The sequence below is a fragment of the Conger conger genome, chromosome 5 (assembly GCF_963514075.1).
Source record: "Conger conger chromosome 5, fConCon1.1, whole genome shotgun sequence".
Taxonomy (NCBI): Eukaryota; Metazoa; Chordata; class Actinopteri; order Anguilliformes; family Congridae; genus Conger; species Conger conger.
This window is the reverse complement of record NC_083764.1, coordinates 57638771-57662277: the sequence shown is the minus strand read 5'-3', so window position 1 is coordinate 57662277 and position 23507 is coordinate 57638771. Positions and strand designations below refer to the sequence as shown.

Genomic DNA, 23507 nt, shown 5'->3' with positions numbered 1-23507 from the left:
CAGCAGGTGCAGCGATTGGTTAGCGTGAAAACCCGGAAAGTGTATGGCACATGATTGGGCACCACTGTTGTATAGCTATTCCACACTGTTGCATACCAACTGAATTGGCGAACGACCTCGGAGGGAGACTGCGCTATGTCACAGAAATGTCACTCAATCTCAGTCAGGTTCTGACAGAACACACCCTTGGTCTGTACGCCGGTGGTCCAGCTGGACTTTGTGTGAGAGAGCGCTATGCTAATGAAACAGCCCAGAAGCCTCATTACCATTCCCCCGAAGGGCTCCCGGGCCACACTGGAGTGGTCAGCAGCTGGACGTGTGAACTGGACCTAGCCCACCTGTCGGTGCAGTCACCCCGCAATACAGAGTGCTCACGTTCCCCAGGAATGCAGAACAAATTCCCATACTTACATTCGGCATCGGTGTTGATTTGAACTGCATTTGCCAATCGTTTTATGTGCAAATGGGCTTTGCACCTGCTTGTGTTATTCCTGTGTTCTCCGGTGCACTGCCTTGCCTTATTTAATATTGAAAAATTTAGACAAATCTGGTCTTACAGTATCCTCTGGCAATTGATGTTTGTCCCTTGTAACCCACATGAATATCTGCACTTAAATAGAAATACCATATGTTCTGCTTAGCTGAATCCTACACTACAAGGTACATTTGAGGAAAAAAATTAAATAAATAATATTTTGAAAATCTTCTCGCTGCAACATGTTTTTCTCATAATATAAGACACTTGTATCACGTCAGAAAAATGAGAACGCTTGACCTTCTCCTCTGCCAGGTCTCGGGAGTCATCGTGTTACAGCGGTCATCGTGAGTCTTTTGTAATTTAAGCTATTTTCGCGACGCTGAATAGCGCGCTTATCGGCCAATAAATTCCCATCCCGGCGGGGGTGTTTCCACGGCTTTATCTGAGTGCGCCCGCCACGCTATCTGTCACTGCCAGGTAGCGCCGATATCCAGCAGCACCTGCAGTACAGTCGTGCGCCGTGTCCCAGCCGGAACAGGGGCAATAACGGACTCCATCATCGTGGAATAACTCCGCCTGGAGCTGGGAACGGAAAAAAAAGAAAAAAGAAAAAAAAGAAACATTTTAATTTCGGCGAGCGGCCATCTGCTGTCATCTGTTTTCAGAGATGGCGGCCCGCGCGGATGGCAGGCGCATTGTCCTCGCCGTGGACCTGCCTGGGAACCGGAGGCCTCCGGGCCCCCGGTCTGCGATGGGCCTTCTGTGACCAATCCCCCGCTGCTCAGTTCTGCTGACAGAAATGAACCTCGCGCTCAATTCAGTTCCGAGGCTCTGATGTCCGACGCGCCGTTCAAAAGCGGACGCTCAGGCCCAGTCCGAATCACCCGCCTACTGCTGAGTATACAAGTTGCATATAAGTTGTCTCAACTTGTATACTCAATAGTACTCTACTCTATGAATGGAAATTGGCAAAGGACAAATCCCGCAGATATTTATTCACACAGAGAGTGGTCACTGTGTGAAATAGTCTGCCAGAACATGTAGTGGAGGCAGAAACACTGGGGGTTTTCAAGACCAGGCTTGATGCGGTGCTAGATACTATTTTGCTTTTAGGCAAACTAAGCAGTAGGTACACTTAGTTGGAGGAAAGGATGAGCATTGCTGGGCTGAATGGCCTATTCTGTTATGTTATATTATGTTAGTAGTCGAACACAGCAAGGTGGAAGGTCGTTAGGAAAACCATATGTGCTGCAACTGTTTTAAATTTGTTACACAATATATTGGGTGGCACCTCCCACTATATTTTGTTTGGGGTCTGAGAATTCATACACACCCTGGTCCTCATCAGACTTATCAAAGGAGGTATCACAACCACTATGCACCAGTATAGCTCCTGTTCCCTGACCAGTTACAATATTGGATTTAATGATAGCGGTTTGTGTTTTTACAGTAGAGCACGCATTTTTTTTTGTAGAGTGAAAATGTTCCACCAGAGCTTTCCACCCACGTACCCCTGTTCACATGCTCCCGCAAAGAGAATAGCTCCGTGCATCCGTTCCCGTTTCCAGGCGTTCTGCTCATCCCGTGCTGACTTGGCATCCCGTGCCCTTCCCTAATCACTCACGGATTCCCATTCCCGAGGACCGCGGGGAACAGCTGTTCACGCGGAGGAATTACCGCGCGCGGTTTGAGAAAAGGGGGCGACCGATGCGGGCGGTGAGAACACACAGCGCTGGCGTTGCGGTAGCTCACAGCCTCGCTGCTGTCCTCCGCACGTCCCCGTGACACGTACGACAGGAAGCTAGACAACGCAGGTGAATTTTATGTCTCACAGTAACCATTACTGTCACCCACCGTGAGTGGCACTACCTCCGGAGAGATAGCCTTTAAATAAATACCGACGTCGCTAGGCCTGGTTGGAGCTGTTGTTTTAAATGTGTACACAAATGCATGGAGATGCATGTGGTACATATTGTTCTGCAGCCCCACAGTGGCAGTATATTAACATTTTTGGTCAATGTCAGGGATCAGTAAAGACCGTGCAGTGCTTAGCCTCGCTCTAAACCTCATCATCCCTGAACAAATACTCATATATTAGCTTTTATATGCCTACAGTGGAGGCCGTATTGCAGCGAAACACGGCTCCAGGATGAAGTTCTGCCAAAGGTAGTTAGCTTTGCCTTAGCCCCTAAGTGTATTTGCAGACAAACGCGCATGCATAAAAAGGCAGAATCCTGCGGAATCCCCAGACGCAATACACAGGCCTGTTATAAAAATAAATGCTGAGAAAACAGCACAAAACTTTACTTTTTTTTGGTAGCGGGTATAGCGAGATAAGAAAGTTACTTGTCTTCCTTTTTAAATGCAAAGTGATTGATGAAGTGGTGGGGAGTGTGAGTCTGGCGTCGGGAGCCCGAAAGAAAATCAATTCCTCCCTCCGCATTCTGCCGGCAAGAGTAAACACTCATTATAATGCCTTTGTCCATACACATCAGCAATGGAAGTCAACGGCAGTAAATATTATATACAGTATAATATTCCTGCTTATTTTTGTATAACCTATTCACGGTTGTGCTATTCAGCGGGGAAGCCCGGTTTCAAGGGGGGGGGGGGGGGGGAAGACGGACCTAATGACAAATTAGAGGTGCAGCTTGCTGAGAAAAGATGGTTTCATTTGTGCCAAGGTGCTCTGTTGCAGAAGGTGGGCCAGGTCTATCTCCATCACTTTGTACCATTGTGCCTCTCGTTCCGTAGCAGCAGAGAAGTAATGTAATTATTCTGGGTGTTATATTTAATACAAGCTGCCCGGATACAGAAATCAAGCAATATTACCGGCGTATTAGAAAACTGCCAGTTCTTTAAAGAGCTTTGCTTCCCTCGTCTCTGTGTGTCTGTGTGTGTGTGCCCACGCAAGCCAGTGAGATCGACGTTAAAATACTTTTTTTAAAGACATTCTATTATTCTCTCCTGTTAGTAGTATGCACATACAGTATCATGACTTGAGAGAGAGGTTTGTGGAATCTTCTTTCCTCCACAGGATGGATGACTTTTAAAATAAAATTATTGCAGTTTTGATTGACTGATGAAGTCAGAACCTTTTTATATCTTGGTCGTGATCGCCCTATTTGGTGTCTGAAAGTGGTGGAGTTACCTATTGTTGTCTAGAACAATTGTATAAGGTGTAAGATATAGAAAATGAAGCTGTGTCACACAGGTTGTGTGGTTGTCTGTCTTATGGTAAGTGTCATACTGATATACACGGTTTTATGCAAACAAAACATGCCCTCTGTCATCTCTTCAACTAAAACCTTGAAGACTGACTCTAGCAGAATATTTAGTATATCAGGTCTCATAATTGGCTGAGGCTCAGTGTACCAAGGTTTCCTCTGACATTGGGCCCCTCATGTTATCTCATGGCTTAGAGAACAAGTTCTGAAAGTGCTGTGAGCTGAATTGTTTGCCAGAAAAAAGTGGCTAAGGTACATGACAGAGACCCACAAGGTTGGTGGTTCAACCCCGGTGTAGCCAGTGAATAAGATTCACACAGCCGTTGTGGGCCCTTGAGCAAGGCCCCTAACCCTGCATTGTTCCAGGGGTGACTGTCCCTTGCTTAGTCTAATCAACTGTAAGTCGCTTTGGATAAAAGCGTCAGCTAATAACTTGTACCCTGATGTGTGAGGCAAATAAAATGGGGAACAATTGTTTCCATAAGTGAGTGGAGCACTTTATGATAGATTGTCTTCATGAACACGGCCCCCATCAGAGCCGTACGTAGCTGCACTACCGCCAGCCAATCGCATTGGACATTGAATTCTCACATATTTTTAACTGTCCGTGAACGTGTTTTATGTGTATTGCTGTAATGGCCGTGATTCACTGTAATGGCCGTGATTCACTGAGACTGAGAATGAGGTCATAAAAAAACCTCGACCAGAGTGATGGAATGCTCAGGCGCAGTGACATCTGGGACGCTGTTGTCTGCATCGATTTGGTGTCTGGTCTCTTTGAACGACTTAATCGCAAGCCTAACGTGACATACAGTAGCAGCGACATTATATTTGAAGACAGCGGCGCCAAACGTTATGGATATTTCACATGGACCGCCTCAAAATCCATTTAGTACAAGGAGAGACAGTCAACTTTGCTTTTGATTAATTTAACCCATAATGGTAAGTGTGTGTGTTCGGGAATGAGTAAAGAACTTATGACCACCTGGATCAGCAGATTTCTAGTCCTAATCTTCATCTCTGCCTGCCTCTATTTGGTCTTATCCTTTCGGAATTGAAATTGAAGCCCATGCAGTGTTTCACAATCTTTAGGCACAAATTACTTTACATCCCTTTTGTTGTCACACTCCCTATGACATCCCGTCTCTGTATGGTAATGGCGTGAACTGGTACCCCTGCTTCGCTGTCATCGCAGAGATTTCGGGCCGCTGTGGTCTGTTAGGCGTTATCAGCGTAGCTGGCTGCACTCGGAGGGCCAAAATTGTGTTCGAATAATTGGCTGAGGAGGTGATGGCTAACAGCTCCCTTCAATGTCATCTGCAAAGTTAAAGTCTCCGAGGGATATAATCTTTTCAAAAAACGGCCAAGGCTAAGGCGGGAGCATTAGCAAATGAATATGATTTTGTGTCTTTGTTCTGCAGAAAATGGAGGCGGTAGGTCATAGAGGTGGTTGTGAAGTAACCACGGCGATCAGTATTCTGCATGTTGCTTTGTGTACATTTTCGTACAAGGCTGTGTTCCTCCCGTAGACATACAGTACAGACTTGGAGTCCTACAATATGTTAGTCTTGACAAAGGCCCTCATGGAAGCACATACACAATGTTTGTACACTTGCACAAGCACATGCACGCACACCAAACCCTTGCACACACTCATACACACACACATACAAGCACACACACACACCAAACACATGTGTGCACACACACACACATACAACCACACACACACATGCACACACATACAAGCACATGCGCGCACACATACACACACACACACGTATACAAGCATGCACTCACACACATCAAACACATGTGCACACACACACATACAAGCACACACACTCACACACACACATACAAACACACACACGCACACACAGCATATCTACGTTAGAAAGGAGGGTGCACAGGGCATGACACGCAGGTAAACAGGACGGCAGTCTGATATTTGCAGTAATAGGAGGCACATCTAGAATATAAATGTAGCTGAACTCTACAGTCCTCTGGTCAAGTCTATTTTCCCAATGCATTCCAGGTCAGTGGTCTCGAACCTTGCAGCTACAGTGGCCTTAGATGAATCACTCTCTCTTTATTCTCTCTCGCACTGCCTGCCACTAGCAGCCCCGGAAAATTGTGATGGAGCTTTTTGAATGTCTAGCGAGAGATTATGACATTTCCATTTCTCTCTAACGGGTGCCAAGCACGTCCAAATCAATCTGCCGTGTTTAATCTGCGGTGAGAGGACGCTGGAATCCCTTTGATCATTCCGGAAGAGCCACGAAGAAGCGCCCGCTTTATTCATTTACAAGATTATCATTTTGTCGATAGGGGAGGCGAGACAAAGGGATGTTTGCATTCAGGAGGAATTCTGCGCCGTGCGGAAATTATGAAGCATTATTAATAAACATATATTTGTCAGTGCGGCGGGACGCTCTCGGGAACATCAAAGACGCCTGTGACTCTCGGCGCGGTTCGGTCTCCGTCAAATGAACAGCGACAGCTGTGGCCAGCCGGTAATGGCGGAAGTGCCGAAAGCACTTTCTTTAACACTGACACATCGGTCTGCTGCCCTCAGACCATCACGTTAAAGACCGTTTTCACAATTTCCTTATTGTTGTAGTTAAACACCAATGTAGCACAGCGGCACTGATATATTTAGCAGTCCATGCAAACGTGGACGCTAACGCTAATCAGTTTAACTCCACTTATAATTTAAACGGACGTGTCCCTCCCACGCGAGCAATTCACGGCCGTGTGCACCCGGGATAAGTGTAGCGCACTTTATTGTATTGAAAGTGGATGAATTGAAATTGGAGGAATTACGAATACAGCGATCAAAATCCCATGTCGGGGTGTTCAATGGTATATTTATATAGCATCAAATAGTTAGCAAGGACAAGCTCTTTGAGTCATGGCCTCCATACATTTCTTCATATTTCCAGGAGCCTCTCTGCATCAGTGTGGGTGTTCTTTGTGTGATTTTGTTTGTCGTCTTTTTAATTTCCTTCCTACTGCCTGGCTGGCCTCATCATTATCATTCGATCATAAATGTTTAACACTTGATATGGGTAAACAGGGAATTCAGCAGTGAACAGTATTTGCCCTTTTACAATGGCTGAAAAATCGAGACACTATTGATTCGCTTATCGATCCTATGCTTAAAAAGTATTCATCGTATAGCTTAGAAAAATAAAAGCAACTTGACCAGTGGATGAACGTTTATGATGGCCAAATTTGGTATATCTAGCTTAAAAACTGTAGAATGACATAAGAACCTGAAAAAACGGTTTTAATTTTCTTTAGGATTTTTTTTGTAAAATCTTTTTTTAAAATCATTATTCATTTATGTTTTGCAACCATTGGTTAACTTTTTTTTCTGTATGACAAAGTCTTACTGCTGTAGAAAAATATGTGTTTTTGTTATTGGGGAATAAAAGTAATGCCAATTCTGTTCTAAAAATAGTCTTCTTTCCATTTGTCTTCTAACCAATAAAAAAAATCGAATCAATAAGCGGAATCAATAATGACATTGAACACCAACATCCCATTTCCAAAACCGTATGTGTTTTCACATTTCGGTTTGCTCTTGTTCCCTCCCATCCATTCTGCTTCACTGTTGTTGCTCCTGGTTGTTCGGGTTGTTAAAATCCACACCTGGCAGCCTAGTGGGAGAGGACCAGAGGTCCCGCCCAGCGTGATAAATTCTCTGTGTGCCCGTCAAAGGAAAATGGAAGAGTATAAAGGGCGCTGGAGCCGCTGCATGTGGCAGGACCCGGCTGTGCTCCATAATTAGTCTTGCTCAAAGCTGTATCTTGAACTTGTGTCCTGCATTGCGAGATTTTTTTTTTTGGTCTAAATTTACCTTTTGCTAATGAGGATGAAACTGTTTTTTTTTTTTTTTTTTCAGGTGAGCCGCGCAAGTTTGACCCAACATTCAGAGGACCTACCCACAACAGGTACGCTCTTTCAATCCCAGAATTCCTTTGTCTGCTTCTCAGCAGTGGACAGGCCTGTCAAAGGCAGCCTGCGGTCAGACGTGCAATCCCAGACTCCCCGTTGTTGACCACATACTGTATTGTGCAGATGTCCTGTCATGTGCCAACCTTCCTGCTTTGTCAAAGATGTGTCAAACTACTGAAGGAACACAAAATGGCTGCCCCGCTGGCGAAACATCATACACTCATTTGATCGAGATGGAAAGGAAAACATCAATGAATTAATTGCCTTCTTGATACTGTTGCAGAAATACGCCAGCGTTAATTGACTGACTTCCAATAAATCCTTTTCCTCAAAGCTCTAGTCTGAATTTCGGAGCGGTCTCCAGTGCTCATATTTATGCTGTGTAAACATCACCTTTCCTCGGGCTCTGCTACCTGACAGAGTGACATCGGCGGCGGTGGCTGAAAGTTGACACTGAAAAATCAATGCAGATTAGTCACGGCTGTGACCGGTAGGGGCCTCGATTTCCCACACGTCGCACAACAGGTCAGCAGCTAGACGGAGGATGGGTAACAAGTGGCTAAAGCCGTCACTGAGTTTGCCTGGCAGGAGCTGGTCTGAAGGCGGACGGCAGCGGTCTGATGAAAGAGGGGACAGCCTTGGCCTGATGATCTGAGGCTGACCGTGCGCTCTCAAAAAGGATGTGTTAATATCCAACACATATTTTGTGTTGCTGCTTTTGTGTTACATACTTTCAACACTGGAGTCAAAGTTACTACTTTTGTGTTACAAATATACAATTAATGTGTTATGAAGAGAGACTTTTTTAACATAGACTGTGTACGTAGCACTTCAATCAATCAATCAAGCATGAATCTGTATACCACATTTCACAAACAACTGTCGCGAAACACTCCGGCCTACGCAAAATGTGTTGTCCTTAACTGAACAGGGAGGTGTGCTAAAAAAATTACGATCTTATGTGTTGTTTTTAACACATCTGTGTTGAGAGTGTGAACTGAGGGGGGTCAGCAGAAAACAACAGTGATGTCCCAGCCAGTCTGAAGAAACAATTACATTTGCATTCTCTGCATACTCCTGCAATCGCTTGTATTCAAGAACAAGGCTTTGTGATCACCTCAGTGATAGCCAGAGATGTAATTATAGATCCCTGTATTGAGAATACGGGGGTTCTTCTGCAGGCTGTGGGGTTTAATGTACCTTCGTATAAAAGTTAGGCTGGAAGATGATTAGGCACCATCTTGTGTCAGTGTGTGTCTCGCAGAGTTGCTTTATCTCAGCGATTTTTCCCCCCGCATTGACACAACCACCCTGATTTTCTCACTCTACTGTGTATTTTACTTTTTGATTTCATACCGAGCGGCGCTCTGCAATGTCCTATCAAGCGAGAAGGAGATAAAACCATTTTTTTGTTTCGAGCCAAAATTACAAATCTCCCACGCGGACTGCACTGTTCGCTGAAATTATATTAACATAGTCGGTGCTAGATACAGGTAGCTCCAAATATCCAGTATCCTCAGTTTACTGTTTGACACTATGCTTGTGCAAGATGGTTTTTATATAAGGCGTAATTCTATTCAGTATTGTTCTTCCTACCTCTTACAATATCAAAGATGGGGTATACTATAGTTGTTACGATGGCAGAAATCTCTGAAAATCCCAGCCTCTTCCCATCATTACCCATAATTAGCTATTCCTGTGAGCTGTGATTAGGTCACACGAGTCTCTTGCTGTTACCCAATAGGAGTCGGTTATACTGAAGGGGAGACAGATGGGCATGTTTTTTTCTCTGAGATGAAGGCTCTAAAGGCTGTATTTTTTTCTTGGCTCTTCCTCCCCCTTACCAGAATGGCAGAATTACACCAGCAGAGAGAGCCCAGAATAGCACAGTCTTAGCACTTCGTGCCCGATATGCTGTCAGGTTGGCTCCATTTTTTTGAGCCCTGATGATGCTAAGGGTGCAGTTAAATCCCACACTTAATACTATTACTGACTCTTAAGTGTTACTTACACTTAATTGCGTGTGTAATGACCTTACATTGTACAGAGTGCGTTTTTTGTTTCACCGCTGTGGATAACGGTGTCAGCAGAATTCATGTAGTTATGAGAATCCTTTTTTCTCTCAGTGGGAGGGTTGAGTGCAATATCTATGCAGTAAACCAAAGAGGTGAGTTACACTAACTTGACCAGGGTTGGGGCACAGAGGGTTACTACTCTCACTGTTGGTGGTGGTGGTGGTGTGTGTGTGTGTGGGGGGGGGGGGGGGGGGGGAGGTTACTCTATTTTGACAGGTGGGGGTGGGAAGGTTACTCAGTTTTGATTGGTGGGGGTGGGAAGGTTACTCTGTTTTGATTGGTGGGGGTGGGAAGGTTACTCTGTTTTGATTGGTGGGGGTGGGAAGGTTACTCTGTTTTGATTGGTGGGGGTGGGAAGGTTACTCTGTTTTGACTGGCGCTTTGGGGGGGGGGGGGCTACTCCTAATTAGGGTTATTGGTCGTGGGGGGGGGGGGCTACTCCTAATTAGGGTTATTGGTCGTGGGGGGGTTACTCTGTTTTGACTGTAGGTAGTGGGGGTTAATTCCCCATCAACGGCCCGTGTTCTTACCCCCTGCACTGTCGAAGCTCACCTACACCAGCCGTGGGCGGGTTTCATGTCCCCCGTGAGAGCCGTGATGGATGGGCCCAGCTCTATCTGGTGAGAAAACCTCCCCCGGCTGGGCGGTTAGCCCGCTACACAAAAGGCTTGTTTGTTCGTTTACTTCCTGTTAGATGGGCGATACGCACGCGCGCTCTCGAGGACACTCCTCGATGAGGGATGTGTCGACTCGAGGTGCCAACTGCTCTCAGAGAGAACTGCAAGCCCAGAATCGTGGTGCGAGTTTTTCCCCGCGGCGCGTCGGTTAATGGCTGTGATCTGTATGTTTGGATGATCGGAGATGGACTAGGGGTAATTGAAATGCAGCACGCAGACACGTTTTTCAGTCGGGAGGAGGGAGCAGAGGAAAGCACCTCGATAGCAGTGCAACGGCAGGTTTTCATTGCCGTTGTGTTTTTGGTCTTTCGCTAATGTTGGGGAGTCATTTAAATACGTTCTGCAAAATGTTGTCAGTAGATCCACCACATTAAAATTTGCCTAGCTATTGTAGTAGTTAATTTCCTTTTTGTCATTTTCAGGTGTAGTTCACTACAGGAACTACCAATTACTTTTGGCTCTAAAATATTTTTTCCAAACCTTAATGAAATATTGTCTTTTCCCTCTCTTTTCCCTCTAATGCTGATTGGTGTGGAGCACTCTGCTCCACTATAGTCACCAACTGCCAGTTGTTCCACATCGCTGCTTCTCCCCACTGAGCTAGTGGTTTCCCCCTTGTGCATAATATTTTTACAAAGTAGTTTGAACTACATTTTTTATTTATTTCGTATTTGTGAAGCTACATTTCTCTGCAGAGTAGCGTGGCTGTAGTTCCAACTACTTTCACTGAGGAGTAATCGGTAGCACTTTCCCCACAAATCTGTGATTCACCCATTTGACTTCAAACTTTTATTTCAAAATATGTTAAAATAAAATAAAAACATCCTGTAAATCTGAGTGTCAGTGGACTCAAAGCCGGAGCCACGCCTTTACCGCCGCCGTTCCCCAGGTTACAAGCCAGAGAGCGACTGATTTCACACGCAGGAACTTGAAACTCGTTTGAAAAGCAGAAAGACTGAAGCCAGCGGTTCCGCCATTGAACTGGATTGCGGCGTGGAGCTGTGTGCGAGATCCCCCCTGCAGACCCAGGGCTGCGCTCCATGTTTACAGAAGCCTTGCCCTTGAATTATTTATGGCATGGCGGTGCAGGAGCTCTCGCCACCGCACAAACAGAGCGCTCCGCGTGCCTCTGAAGGTGACCCCTCCAGGCGCGGGGGTTGGTGCGTAAGTCCTGCCCCGGGCCTGATTAGCGTTAGCAGGCGAAGGGAGCCTCATTAGATGACGCACGTTCTCCCTTGTGAGCCCTCCGCTCTCGAATGAAATCACTCAAAGGCAAGAGGACAGGTAAGGACGGTAAGAGATTGCCGGGCGTAACTGTGAGTCTCTCTTCTTAACTTCCCGTAACTGCTTTTACGAGGCTCACCTTGAAGCGCGGGGGACTCATATTTCGCAAAGTGAATCAAGTGTTATCGCATCACGATAATAAACGGCGAAACAGAACGGATGCGTAAGTGTTCGACATTTGAACAGTCAACAAGATGACTGGGAAGAGTGGAGATGACACATGGGATGTTTTGATGCCTATTTGGACAAGCTTAACGGGGAATGAGCAGTTGGAGATGTGTTTTCCGGAAGCTTCTTTGCACAGTGCTCTGTCCTTGCTGACACACACACACACACATACATACACAGGCATACACATATGCATACATATGCATACACACACACACACACATACACGTACACGCATAGGCATACACACACACATATGCGTACACACACAGACACACACGCGCAGACACACACACATGCAAACACACAGAAGCACACAGACACACACACACACAAGCACTTGCAGTCTGTGCACACTATTCTCGAAAATGACAAGGTCGTCCCAGTCACGTGGTGGGTTGTACTGTGGACCGGAACCATGACGGAAAGACAAGCAGCTGGCCCAAGATGGGTGATTTATAAAATGACATTATATGTGCTAATAACTCCTGAAAGCAGGGGCATAAATTACCGCTCCTCTCCGCCTTGGCTGGGGTGGGCTGCTGCCGTTCTGTTTTCCAGAGTGTGCCAAAAGTAATTTAGAAGCTCGCCATCAATCACCGGGGCAACTCCCGAGGAGTCGTTCTTCATGACATCACTCTGCGTCCAGATGCCAGCGGAGATAATCTAGACGCTTAGTTAAAATGACATCGGTCATGTAACCAAAATGTTCTCCCGGGTCCACGGCGGGGGGTTTCCGCAGGTGAGGAGACCCCCGCCTCACCCCGTGTTGCGCGGGGGGGAGTTATTGAGCGTTAAATCCTGATGGCGAGGCGGAGCGAGCTCAGCGCGGAACTATCCGGAAAGCAGGATTCATTGTCAGCCCTTGGCGGGGTCACCCCGGGAGAGCGTCCTCGTATATTGACAGCTTGTTATCAGGGTGCTTAGCATAGCCCAGGGAGTCAGCCAAGGAAGAATTAATCAGGGGGACTTCTGCCAAGGCTCGTTGTAATGGGGGAAAAAGCCATATAACTCTCTGACATTTTAAAAGGGGAAAATGTGGCACGACTTAATTAGTGGACACACTTACCTGGAGATCTACATCAAAGAGCCGCGGAGCCGCTGAATGAGAGCTCTGGGATGAGAGGGGTTTGATTGGCCAGGCTGAGTGGCTATTGTGGATTCTGATTGGAGAATGGCCTCTGAAAACTTGGCAGTGTGACCTTTCATATTTGAAAATGTTAGAATGCTTTCTTAATATATGAGAGGGTTTTACTAATTAATCCTTGATTTTTTTGACGGTTGCTCTACATCAAAGCAGTCATAGCTCTACAAAGTAACAGTAATGTGTTCGTTCTTAGTTATATAATTACAACTTATAATTCAGCTTTTGGTTTCACTGACAGTGTTGTGGATAAGAAAGTGAAGTTGAAGAAGATATTTTTGTATTCTGCTGAGAACATGTCCATGAATCAGAGTAGAATAAATCAGAGCAGAATCCCGCCCTACCTCCAGTCCTCCAGCACTGGGGGACACACTTACTTCTTGCTCACGACTGTAATATGTTGCTGTTCATGATTTAATGATTAATAAAGTGGTGGGCTGGGCCTTTATAATAAGGACAGGACCTCTACCCAGGTTACTCTTTCTCCGGCTATGGATTCTGACACTGTGCCAGGGATTAATCTGCAGGCAAGCGGGGTGGACAGAGCGAGAGAGGAGGGCGATCAATCCCGCTGTCTCCTCCTGGCTCTCCCGGGGCGGGGGTCGGAGGGGAGGAGGGGGTTTTCGCCGAGCGCTGGCTGCGAGGATCCGTTTTCGGCGCTCCCGGCCCGGAAAATTGCTCCCTCCTTGGGTCTGTGTTGCTGGGGCAGGCCTGGGTCGGCCCGCTCTGGGCTGAATCTCGCCTGTACGGGGGGCACGAGCCTCCAGTATGCAGAGAAACGTTCAATTATTCAGCAGCCGGAGGGAGAGAGAGAGAGGGAGAGGGCGGGAGCGGGTTATTTTTGGGGGGTTGCGGAAGACACTGTTGACGGCAGGGTGGTGCAGTGGATAACACTGGTGTCTCACAGTAAGAAGGTCTTTGGTTAAAATCTCGACTAGGGCCTTTCTGTGGGAGTGTGCACGCTCTCCCCATGCCTGTGTGGGTTTCCTCCCACCATCCAAAGACATCAGGTTAGGCTGCTGTAAATGAGCGTGTGTGCTCAATCAACCTACCCTGTATAAATAAAGTAAATAATTAAAATGAAATAATTAAAACTGTGTGTGCCAAAACAGCTGACGGGCACCTCCTCGTGTGGACCATCTAAATCAACGGTGCCCAATCACGTGCCATGGAATACCACAAATATGCAAGTTTTCACTCCAACCAATCACTTCACCTGCTGATTTCCCTGATTACTTCCCTTCTCTGTGAAGGTGTGTTAATGAGGGAAATCAGCAGGTGTAGTGATTGGTCTGAATGAAAACCTGCGAAACGCTGGCCTTGGCCCTCCGCGGCACGTGATTGGGCTCCGCTGCTCCAAACGAACTTCAAAAATCAGTCCCCTCTCGGCGTTGATTCAGAGTACGTGCTCGTTTACGGCGCGGCTCGTTTCTTTAGGAGCCCTTTGCGAAGACGAAGAACGAAGGTATCCCTCTGCTTCATTATGCCTGCTGCCTTTATCCTCGTCTTCATTAAAAGAGCGGGCCCTGAAAGCCGAGATGCCTGGGAGAGGGGGCTCGGCCCAAAAGCCGCTCCGCTCCGGTCGGGAAAGCATAACGGCGTAATTAGCGCCAAGATCAGATTAATGGAAAATTTTCCCGATGCTTATTAAACAGGCCAACCTGGAGAGGCCGCCTAATCAGGCTCCATTTTACTGCAGCTGGAGGTTATGGGAAAGCGCCCCATTTCGCCGCCTGATTGGTGCGCCAAGGCGCGAGTGATTTGCGATGGGCTCAAGCCAGATTTGGTCTGCTCTGAAGCAGCATATTCAGTTCCCTGTATCAAGAATTAACTAGCCCTAATTGCAAACAGAAAGGATGTAAGAATCAAGATTCCCGTTGCCTGGCCCAGATATGCCACCTTAAATAAGAAAAGGCAATGATCAAGACTCTGTTTATCACGTTCAAACGGCATGTAGAGGATCACTGAGACAATGGTAATGAGTACCCCGTCTGAAGAAACGTTGTCAGTCAGTCGCTCACAGTGAAAGCTTGTTCTGAATCGGTTATCCAGTGTATTTGAGGACGAAGAGTGGGGAGTGGGGGTTGTAAATCCATCTTTAATGGTTACAGATGACCATTCTGTGTACACCCTTGGCCCCTGTAGATCCATCGCTCCATTTGTGAAAAGGAAATATCCAGGTCTGAGCTGGACCTTCATGAAGTCCAAAAGGACTGAATTACTGCCCGTACTTGCCAACATCTGTAAATACTGCCGAATACTGCAAGTGCATAAATAGACAGTGCTCAGGCCTGTGCTCAGTCAGTGCCTGGGGTAGAGTCAGAGGATGATCTCTCCGACCTGCCTGCACCACCTCTCCATGTGAAGCAGGCGAGGGGGATGGGTGTGTCCGAGCAGCCTGCGTTTCGGCAGGCTTGTTCCAGAGAAAGGCAGGTGGGCCGGGGTGGGTGGGTGGGTTTAGGGGGGGTCTGTCAGTGCTCCATCCGGCTGCTCTCTCGGTTTTTGTGTTTGGAAGCGGACGCCAGGTCTTATCTCGGTGCTCGGCTAGAGCTACTGTTCCGAGAGTACACAGTAAAATGAATGCTTAGTGTGCGATCCAGTGAAAACTTTTGCGATCAAGTTTTTTTATTCGTTTTCCAATTAAAAGATTAAAAAGATAATGAAGTTCCATCTTCCCGGATGAAATGTTCAGTGGTAATTGAATGAGTACATACGGTCGTGATTTGGGCTCATATATATACTCTGTTAGAGTTGAATTAACAGTGAACATTTTGCTGTGTGCTGAGCTGCCATGGTGTGCCTGACCCCAGTGAGTCACTGCTCTGAACACCAGCTGTGCCTCGCACCAGGGATACTCTTACACGCTTCAAAGGCAGTGATTCAGACCAGAAACCTGTGAACGTTTTCCCTAATTCAATTCAATTCAATTCAATTCAATTCAATTCAATTCAATTCAATTCAATTCAATTCAATTCAATTCAATTCAATTCAATTCAATTCAATTCAATTCAATTCAATTCAGAAAATGTAATTCATCCCAAGGTACAATTAAGAAGTAGGCATAGCATACATACACAAAGAAAAAGACATAATCTGACAATATAAATAAAACATTGGCACATCTGCAAACATTTTTCTTCCATACAGTAAACGATCAGCAACGTCTAAAATTATATTTAGGCCTCAGTGTTTGCGTCTAACTGAGGAGGATTGTCTTGACACGTTCAATGGAAAACACAAATGATTTCGCTGGCATTGGCTAAATTTTTCCTCTTCACACATTTATTTAACCTTTTTTTTTTGAGGGCTTACATAATTAACTTTATCCCGCTCAAGTATTAATTGAGTGCTTTCGAATTAGCCTTGGGTATCTGTTTATGGGGTAAAAAAGATATTGAAGGTGTTATTATGGTATAAAGCTGGATTGACCTCAATCAGAGTTAAGCTCTTCCTGTGGCATGGCAGTTCCACGGCTTCAGTGAGCCGTCTCTCTAGCTTACGCTAAGATCCGGTTCTAGAAAGTTCCTCTCAGAATCTTCTAGCACATATTGATATGCCTATAGTTCTCCAACTGGCAAAAGTACATTCCCCTGTAAGCACGCAGTTTATCTTTCCCTCTGTGTGATCTCCTTCCTGTTGACTCTCATTATCTCTGTCAGGCAGGCTGCTGAGGATGCACCTCAACAGCACTCGCAAGATTTAGAGACGTCATTAAACCACTCACAACTCCTTCATTGAGTTTATCTTCTCAATATACAGCGCCAGAGATGTCTGGTGACTACACATTCCTTATGATCTGGCAAAAAAAATAAAAATAAAAAATAGGCTTCAGCGAGTCATCGCGACTTCTGGGAGGGTGGGGGGGGAGGGGTGGTGGTGGCTTGATTGACGTTCGCGCATCAGAGTGGCGCTAGCCCACACACACGGCCACCGGGATCCTGGTGGTTTCTCCGGGAACATCACAGTTTACTCATCGTTCTGACAAACAAACTGTGCCGGATTAGGTCTGTAAAACCCAAACACAAATCCTTCTCAGAGAAGTACATGTAAATACAGTCGATGGTGTGCGGTGGAAACAGTGCTCTGTTGGTAAAACACAGTGGCAGCGCGACGGTAATTCTAAGTAACACCTGGGAACAGTAACAGACCAGGCCTCAGCAAAACAAAACTTTAAAAAAGCTGCATTAACCCTTTATGTTAACCCTTTAAGGTACAAGGTCACAAATATGTGATTAAAATGTTCTTCAATGAACATGTTTCATTTAAATCTGTTATTTTTCTCAATTATAGCCCAATTATAGCCCTTTCCTGTCCATGTCAAGTGAATAGATTAAATGCCCTGCTCCCCACTGTAGTAATTGTGTACTATCTACTATAGTATACAATAGTATACTATACAATTTATAGTTGTATACTAACTACTTATATGTTCATTATATTCTTTCCATCATATTCATATGAGACTATTTTGCTTGATATTTAATATATTACCTTTAAATCAAGACGAGTGGGGGAAAAGTTTCCCTCTTTTCAACCCTCTCTGGCTCAGCTTATCTCACAGACCTTCCTCTTCTCACTTGTTTTTGTTCTTGTTCTGCCTGGGGCTGTGTTTGATATATGCAGAATTAGGGCACTTCACGATCAGCTCTTCACAGAGTAATCCACAGCATATGCGGGCGTGCTAATAGAGGCTGCATCATTTAAAAACCTTCTATCAAACGGCCTTCGTGTGAAATGTTAGCCCCCGCCAGATGTCACAACCTGCTTCAGCGGCACAGAATATTCTGAAATGGAACAAAACTTGCGCCAAACTAGAATGCGTGTCCTCGATAAACAGGTAATGCACATTGCTCACTTTAGGGGTAACAAACTTTTTTGGGCCGCCTCTCTTGTTCATTTTTAATTTGTTTTTGTATTACACATGCGGGGTGTTATTATTTTTCTTCTGCAGGGAGCCCGTGAGAGCCTGTGTTCAGATGCACCATTTTGTATCTGATGTGTGCCATCGCAGATTGCAGGGAGCGTGGAGATTAGCCAGGGGGACCAGAGCGCGGGGGGGGGGGGGTGATCTGTTTTTCTGCTGAGGGCTGTCTGCCTAGTTGGCTTGGCGGGGTGCCTGCGGCTTGTTGCAAGGGATGGGGAGCCGGGCGTCGTCCAGCCTTGGTCGAATATTAACCGCGTTCTTCCCTGTGGGCGTCTCTCTCGCACAAGCCTCAACCGGTCGATGCCCATTGACATTCGCATGCCAATGCATCCCTTTGCACTTTCAGTTTTGGGCTCTTCCTAAGATTTCCACCGCCCCGAGTTGGAAGTCTAAAGGAAAGATTCACAGAGCTCCTCCATTTTAATGTTCAACACCCGAGCTGTAAAATGTCAAGCCGGACTGCAGGTTAATGCCGGTGTCTGTGGAATTATTTAAAGGGCTTCTGACTCAATGTTATAAATAAAAAAACGGGATTGAATGTGAAAGATCTCACATTCTGATTTCCCAACAAGACGGGTGTTATGTTTAGGTCACATCATTTAAATATGACGGCCTTTCCCAGAGTGAGGTGGAGAACCTTACTGTTAACCATAGGCTACCCAAACCATCAATTCATCGAAATGACCACAATTTAGATTCAAGTCTGCGAAAAGGCTTGTCTTTTGAAGTATGTCCGCCATTTGTAGAGGACCACTGCGATTGGGAGCGATCATTAAACCCTTTTATGGTTTGACATTCAGCGAATGCCAGTCAGCGCCGATAATGGAAATGTGTCGGATGCCGTGCCACAGTGTATAGATTTGCGGTGCTTGTTTTTGGAGCAGGCGGACCATAACTGGGGCATGGAGACGGGCTGTGTGTGTGTGTGCAGAGCCGGAAAGTGTAGCAACGACTGAGGACATCAGCCGCTTTCCCTCAGTCAGGGATTGTGGGTAAATATACCCTGCTGTGAGTGACTCATTTATACTCATAATGTGGGGGTTTGCCAGGTGGCTCTTCTTCTTAAAGGGACAGTTCACCCAAAAAATTGGAAATTAAAGTATGTTTCCACCCAGAGTACTAGTATCATCCAGATATTTTCACCGAGATGTGACAATTGGCTAACATGTACACTTTCATTACGTCGCAAACAGTCGGCTAAAACACTGATCAAAAAATTTTACATTTTGTCCCAGAATACTGGTGTACTTCGAATAGACAGTACTCGGGATGTAAACATTCTAAAAAAATTTTGGGGGGTGAACTGCCCCTTTAAAGCACTGTTCTAAAGCATGGATGACTCCCATGGTCTGTCATAAAATCTGTGCCAGAGCCAACTGTAACCGGGGGAAACTGTAATGAGGGGGTGGGGGGGGTGCGAACAGTCGATTGGGATGAGAATGTGTCATCATGTACCAGCGACCCCTGCTGGTTGATTGGGGGCTTGCGAATCTGCCTGCTGAGCTGCATGCTCTCCTGACTCATCCGTGCAAGCTCCCTTTCTAAACCGCGGTGGGGTAAGAAGTGGCAGATGACATCATTCCCAGATCAATGGCAAAGGCTGATGACCCTGATTGAGAATTCATTAACAATGCATAAAAACTCATAATCTGCTATTTACCTAACCCCCAATTGCTCTTAACGAGCTGGTCGGTGCCTTGCATGGCTGCCAACTGCCGTCGGTGTGTGTGTATGAATGAGTGAATGAGAAGTTGTACAGCGCTTTGGATAAAGGCGCTATATAAATGCCAACCATTTACCATTTACCATTTTACATTTTAGTCATTTGGCAGACGCTTTTAATCCAAAGCGACTTACAAGTGCATAGGTTCTTCCACAAGTTAAAGCATCACATCCATAACTAGTAAAATGCACATGAAGTGCTGTTCTAAGCAACACATACAGTCATCGTAAATTACACATGCTTAAATATATACCAGGTTGTATTTTGCTTCATGGACACATTCATTGTCCCAGGAAACCAGGTTTCTTCTGCAGGGAACCCATGAGAGTCTGGGTTCATCCTTGTGTGTTGCATGTTTTATATAATGATCTGTTATTTCATCACCTCCAGGTCACATGAGGGATGTAGACCACAAGTAAATAAATTAGCAAATTAATAAATATCTGGGGGCTCAATAACTTCTGACGTAAAGTAAACAACCAAACATGAATGAATCTTCATCACAGCTGTCTGAGTATAAATCATTAAAACATTAATTATTTGCCATCACTTGATACAGAAAGCTATTTTATTGCAATTGTATTGATGCTTTATGTTTTACGAAGTACGGGTAGTTGCCCCTTACACTGTTTAATAATAATTACAGGATTTTTATTATTTATAATAGATAGTGATTACAGTTCCTAACAAAATGTAGTTTCAGTAAATAAGCAATTATTTTGCTGCCAGAAATTGAGTTAAAAATAGATTCACTTGGAAACTTGTCCAAATTCTGTCATCAGAAATAAATGACAGCACTTCTTGGCTCTACTAGTAGCTATTCCTACATAAATATTTCATTATCACGATCACAATATTACCAACACTGTTTTTATCAGATGTATATTTAATATGCTGAAATGAACACAATTTCATGAAACACAAGTGTTTTTGTTTTGTGAAATAAAAACTTTTTTTCTGAAAATAACTGAAAATAAATAATTTTCCCCCTTTTTTTGAGGACCCCCTGTGCTCGTACCCCAGTTTTGGAACCCTGCTGTACTGTACTTCTTAGCAGAATTCTATACCGCACGTCCACTGTCCATGTACCAGAAGTGAGGGGCAGTTTTTTCCCCTCCCACTATTGGTCCATTCACAATGTTGTCATCATCACATGAGCCACAGTGCGGTCACAGGTTGAGCGGGTCTTGGTTCCCATGGCTACCGCAGCTGTCCTGGTTATTCCATGATACGGATCAGGAGGCAGTTCAGGCCCTGACTGAGGGGGGGGGGAGGGGAGGGGGGGGGGGGGGGGTCAGGATTGGAAGGAAGGAAAGTAGTGAATCTGTTACCCCCCGAAAAGGGCATTTATTTAAAATGTCTCTCTTTGGACAAAGAAAAGGAGCACAAAAGCCCCCTCTCAGCTCTGGAGGGACCAGCGCTAAGGGCACGGGAGTGGGAGGGGTCCAGTTGGGTTTTTTTGGGGTGGGTGGATATGGTAGCAGGGAGGGCTTTGTTACTGAATGGTGAAAACCTCAGCTGCGGGTATTGGTCGTCATTGTTATAAATGGATGCCTTGTGTGCTTTAGCATTGAGCACATTTACATGCATAATAAAAAAATATACATCTGAATAAAATATGACAAGCAATGTAGGATTCCCTTTAAAATGCTATGTGGGTGAATGTTATGTTATGGATCTGTGAATGGTCATGTAGGAATATTTTCAATGTACACTCATAATTCCTTGTCATAATTTAGAGGAATGGACTTGAATGAGCATGAAAATATCCACTCAAGTATGAAAATACTAAATAACTGAATACCAGATTAAAATGGACGTTTGAATTAATTTCATAAGTACATGTCTTTGGAAAGGGTGGGGGGGGGGGGGTTACTGTAACATGGTTTAAAGGTTGTGTTGCAGTTATACAGTATTGTTATACATGTATTATACTGCATGGATATGCACACACAAAAGTCAGGCTCTTCAACATGCATCTTCATATCTGCATAAACATAGGCTCACAATTCTGGTAAACAGCTAAATATAGTTGGCAGTAATTATGATAGTGCAGCACTTACTTATAAATCTGCATGCGCTCTTCCCAGCCAACCAAAAATATTTCTACCGCATCTCAGAGACTGCTGTGCTGTTATCTTGTTACCACAAGGTTACAGAAAAGGTAAAATAATGTGAAAAAATGTTCTGGGTTATTCGCTGTATTATCTAGGGGGATTTACAGCACAACCGCAATTATGAACAAACAAAAAAAGTTACAAAAAGCTTTTGGAAAACTATTCTGAGAATCTATTATCTATGTGTTAGAATGGAAATATAATTAGCATGCAAATCATTTTGTACAATTCGGGGGCCAAAAATAGTTTGGGAAAACATAACTGCTAATGGGCAACAACAACAAAAAAAAAAACAGATTAGGGAGGATAAGCAATATGAGATATTGACGAGGACCAAACAAAGTGAGGTAGGGATATTACTGTGGCTGTGGCCATCTTGGCTTTGAGGTAGTGCTGGGGTACTGTACAAGAGAGGTGTGTTGGTTGAGGTCATAGAGGGACTGACCTATGAGACTGATGGTGAACGACCATAGTTGCTGTTTTGTTATAGGGGGCAGAGGTTTCGTGTATGCACCTCCCTGGGCCCTGAGGAGGTTTGGGTTTTTTTTTTTGGTCTGTGCTGTTTTTGAAGAGAAGAGAGAGGCGCGTGGCCTCGGAGCCTGTGAGGAAGGGCACGGGTAGAGGGGAGTGACAGTTCCTCCGAGGGTTGTAAGATAAGAAGACTTCCTCAAGGCAATCTGCTGCTCACAGCACTCCTGTGGAAAACCTTCTCCCTCCGTCCCCGGAAGGACCGGATCCTCCCGACAGGCCCGACGCGCGGAGAATCCTGATGGGAGAGAGCGCCGACGGATCCAGGCAGCTCCCTCGCAACACTACAGGACGGGGGCGTCTTATGTGGGAACTCAAAACAGATTGCTGAGGTTAACGTTTTTCATCTCCAGCTTTGAGACGGCTGGTTTCTTCTCTCTTCTCCCGGCTGTTTTTCGACAAAGTGGTATAATGAGAAGTCTTGGAAGAGTAAATGCTGAAGTTAATGCATGATGTCACGGAGGTGGCTGGTGATTCTCGGCATTTAAACGTTATTTTGGGAAGTTGCCACAGGGCTGGACTTTTTATTGCGCTGATGTCAGCTGTGATACTACTTGCACACATTTGTATATTGTAGAAAACATATGCTCTTGTATTCAAGCATTACACATTTCTTGGGTTAACTCAGTAAAGAATATAATGTGAGCATTGATCAGAGGTGGAAGGTCTAGGGGTCAGAAAGTAAGTCCTGCCGTGTGTCTGAGTTCCAAGAACTCAGTTAGTGGATTTCACTAATTAGCTCTACCTCCTGGCCCAAGAATCGCACTAATTAGCAAATTCAAGGTGATTGGAGCAAAATACTGTGGAGTACCTCTACTTTCTGCTCCTGACTTTTCCACCTCTGGCATTGATAGTGGCAGTGGCTCGTGCTGCTAGTGCCCTGGCTTTCAGTGATGAGCCGCATGGTCTGGTATTAAATTCTCTGCCGGTGCTGAGTGATGGCCCTTAGCGTTGCCCTGGGAGAGAGGATTTAGTTGGCTGGGTTGTACAAGAGGACGTCTGGTCAGTCTGGCACTCGTCTACCTGGAGCAGCTGTGGCTGAAGTGTACTCCCCCCTCCTTCCCCCATAAGTAATGATGCCACCGCTCAGCTCTTGGACTGCAGAGGGAACAGAAGTGGCAGCTGCCAGAAACGCGCTTTGGAGGAGCGGACATGTTTGGCTTCGCTCTCTCCCGAACTGCGAGAAGACAAAAACCAAC

The 23507-nt window shown here is 45.5% G+C and overlaps 1 protein-coding gene across 2 annotated transcripts in view; it reads left to right on the top strand.

The window, feature by feature from the left end:
• Positions 1-23507, top strand: part of slc44a5a (solute carrier family 44 member 5a) — a 103153-nt gene that overhangs the window by 40801 nt on the left and 38845 nt on the right. For both annotated transcript variants that reach the window (XM_061243512.1, XM_061243511.1), the window contains exon 2: positions 7616-7664. In XM_061243512.1, coding sequence (XP_061099496.1) covers positions 7616-7664 — 49 coding nt within the window. The remainder of the gene's footprint in view (positions 1-7615; positions 7665-23507) is intronic.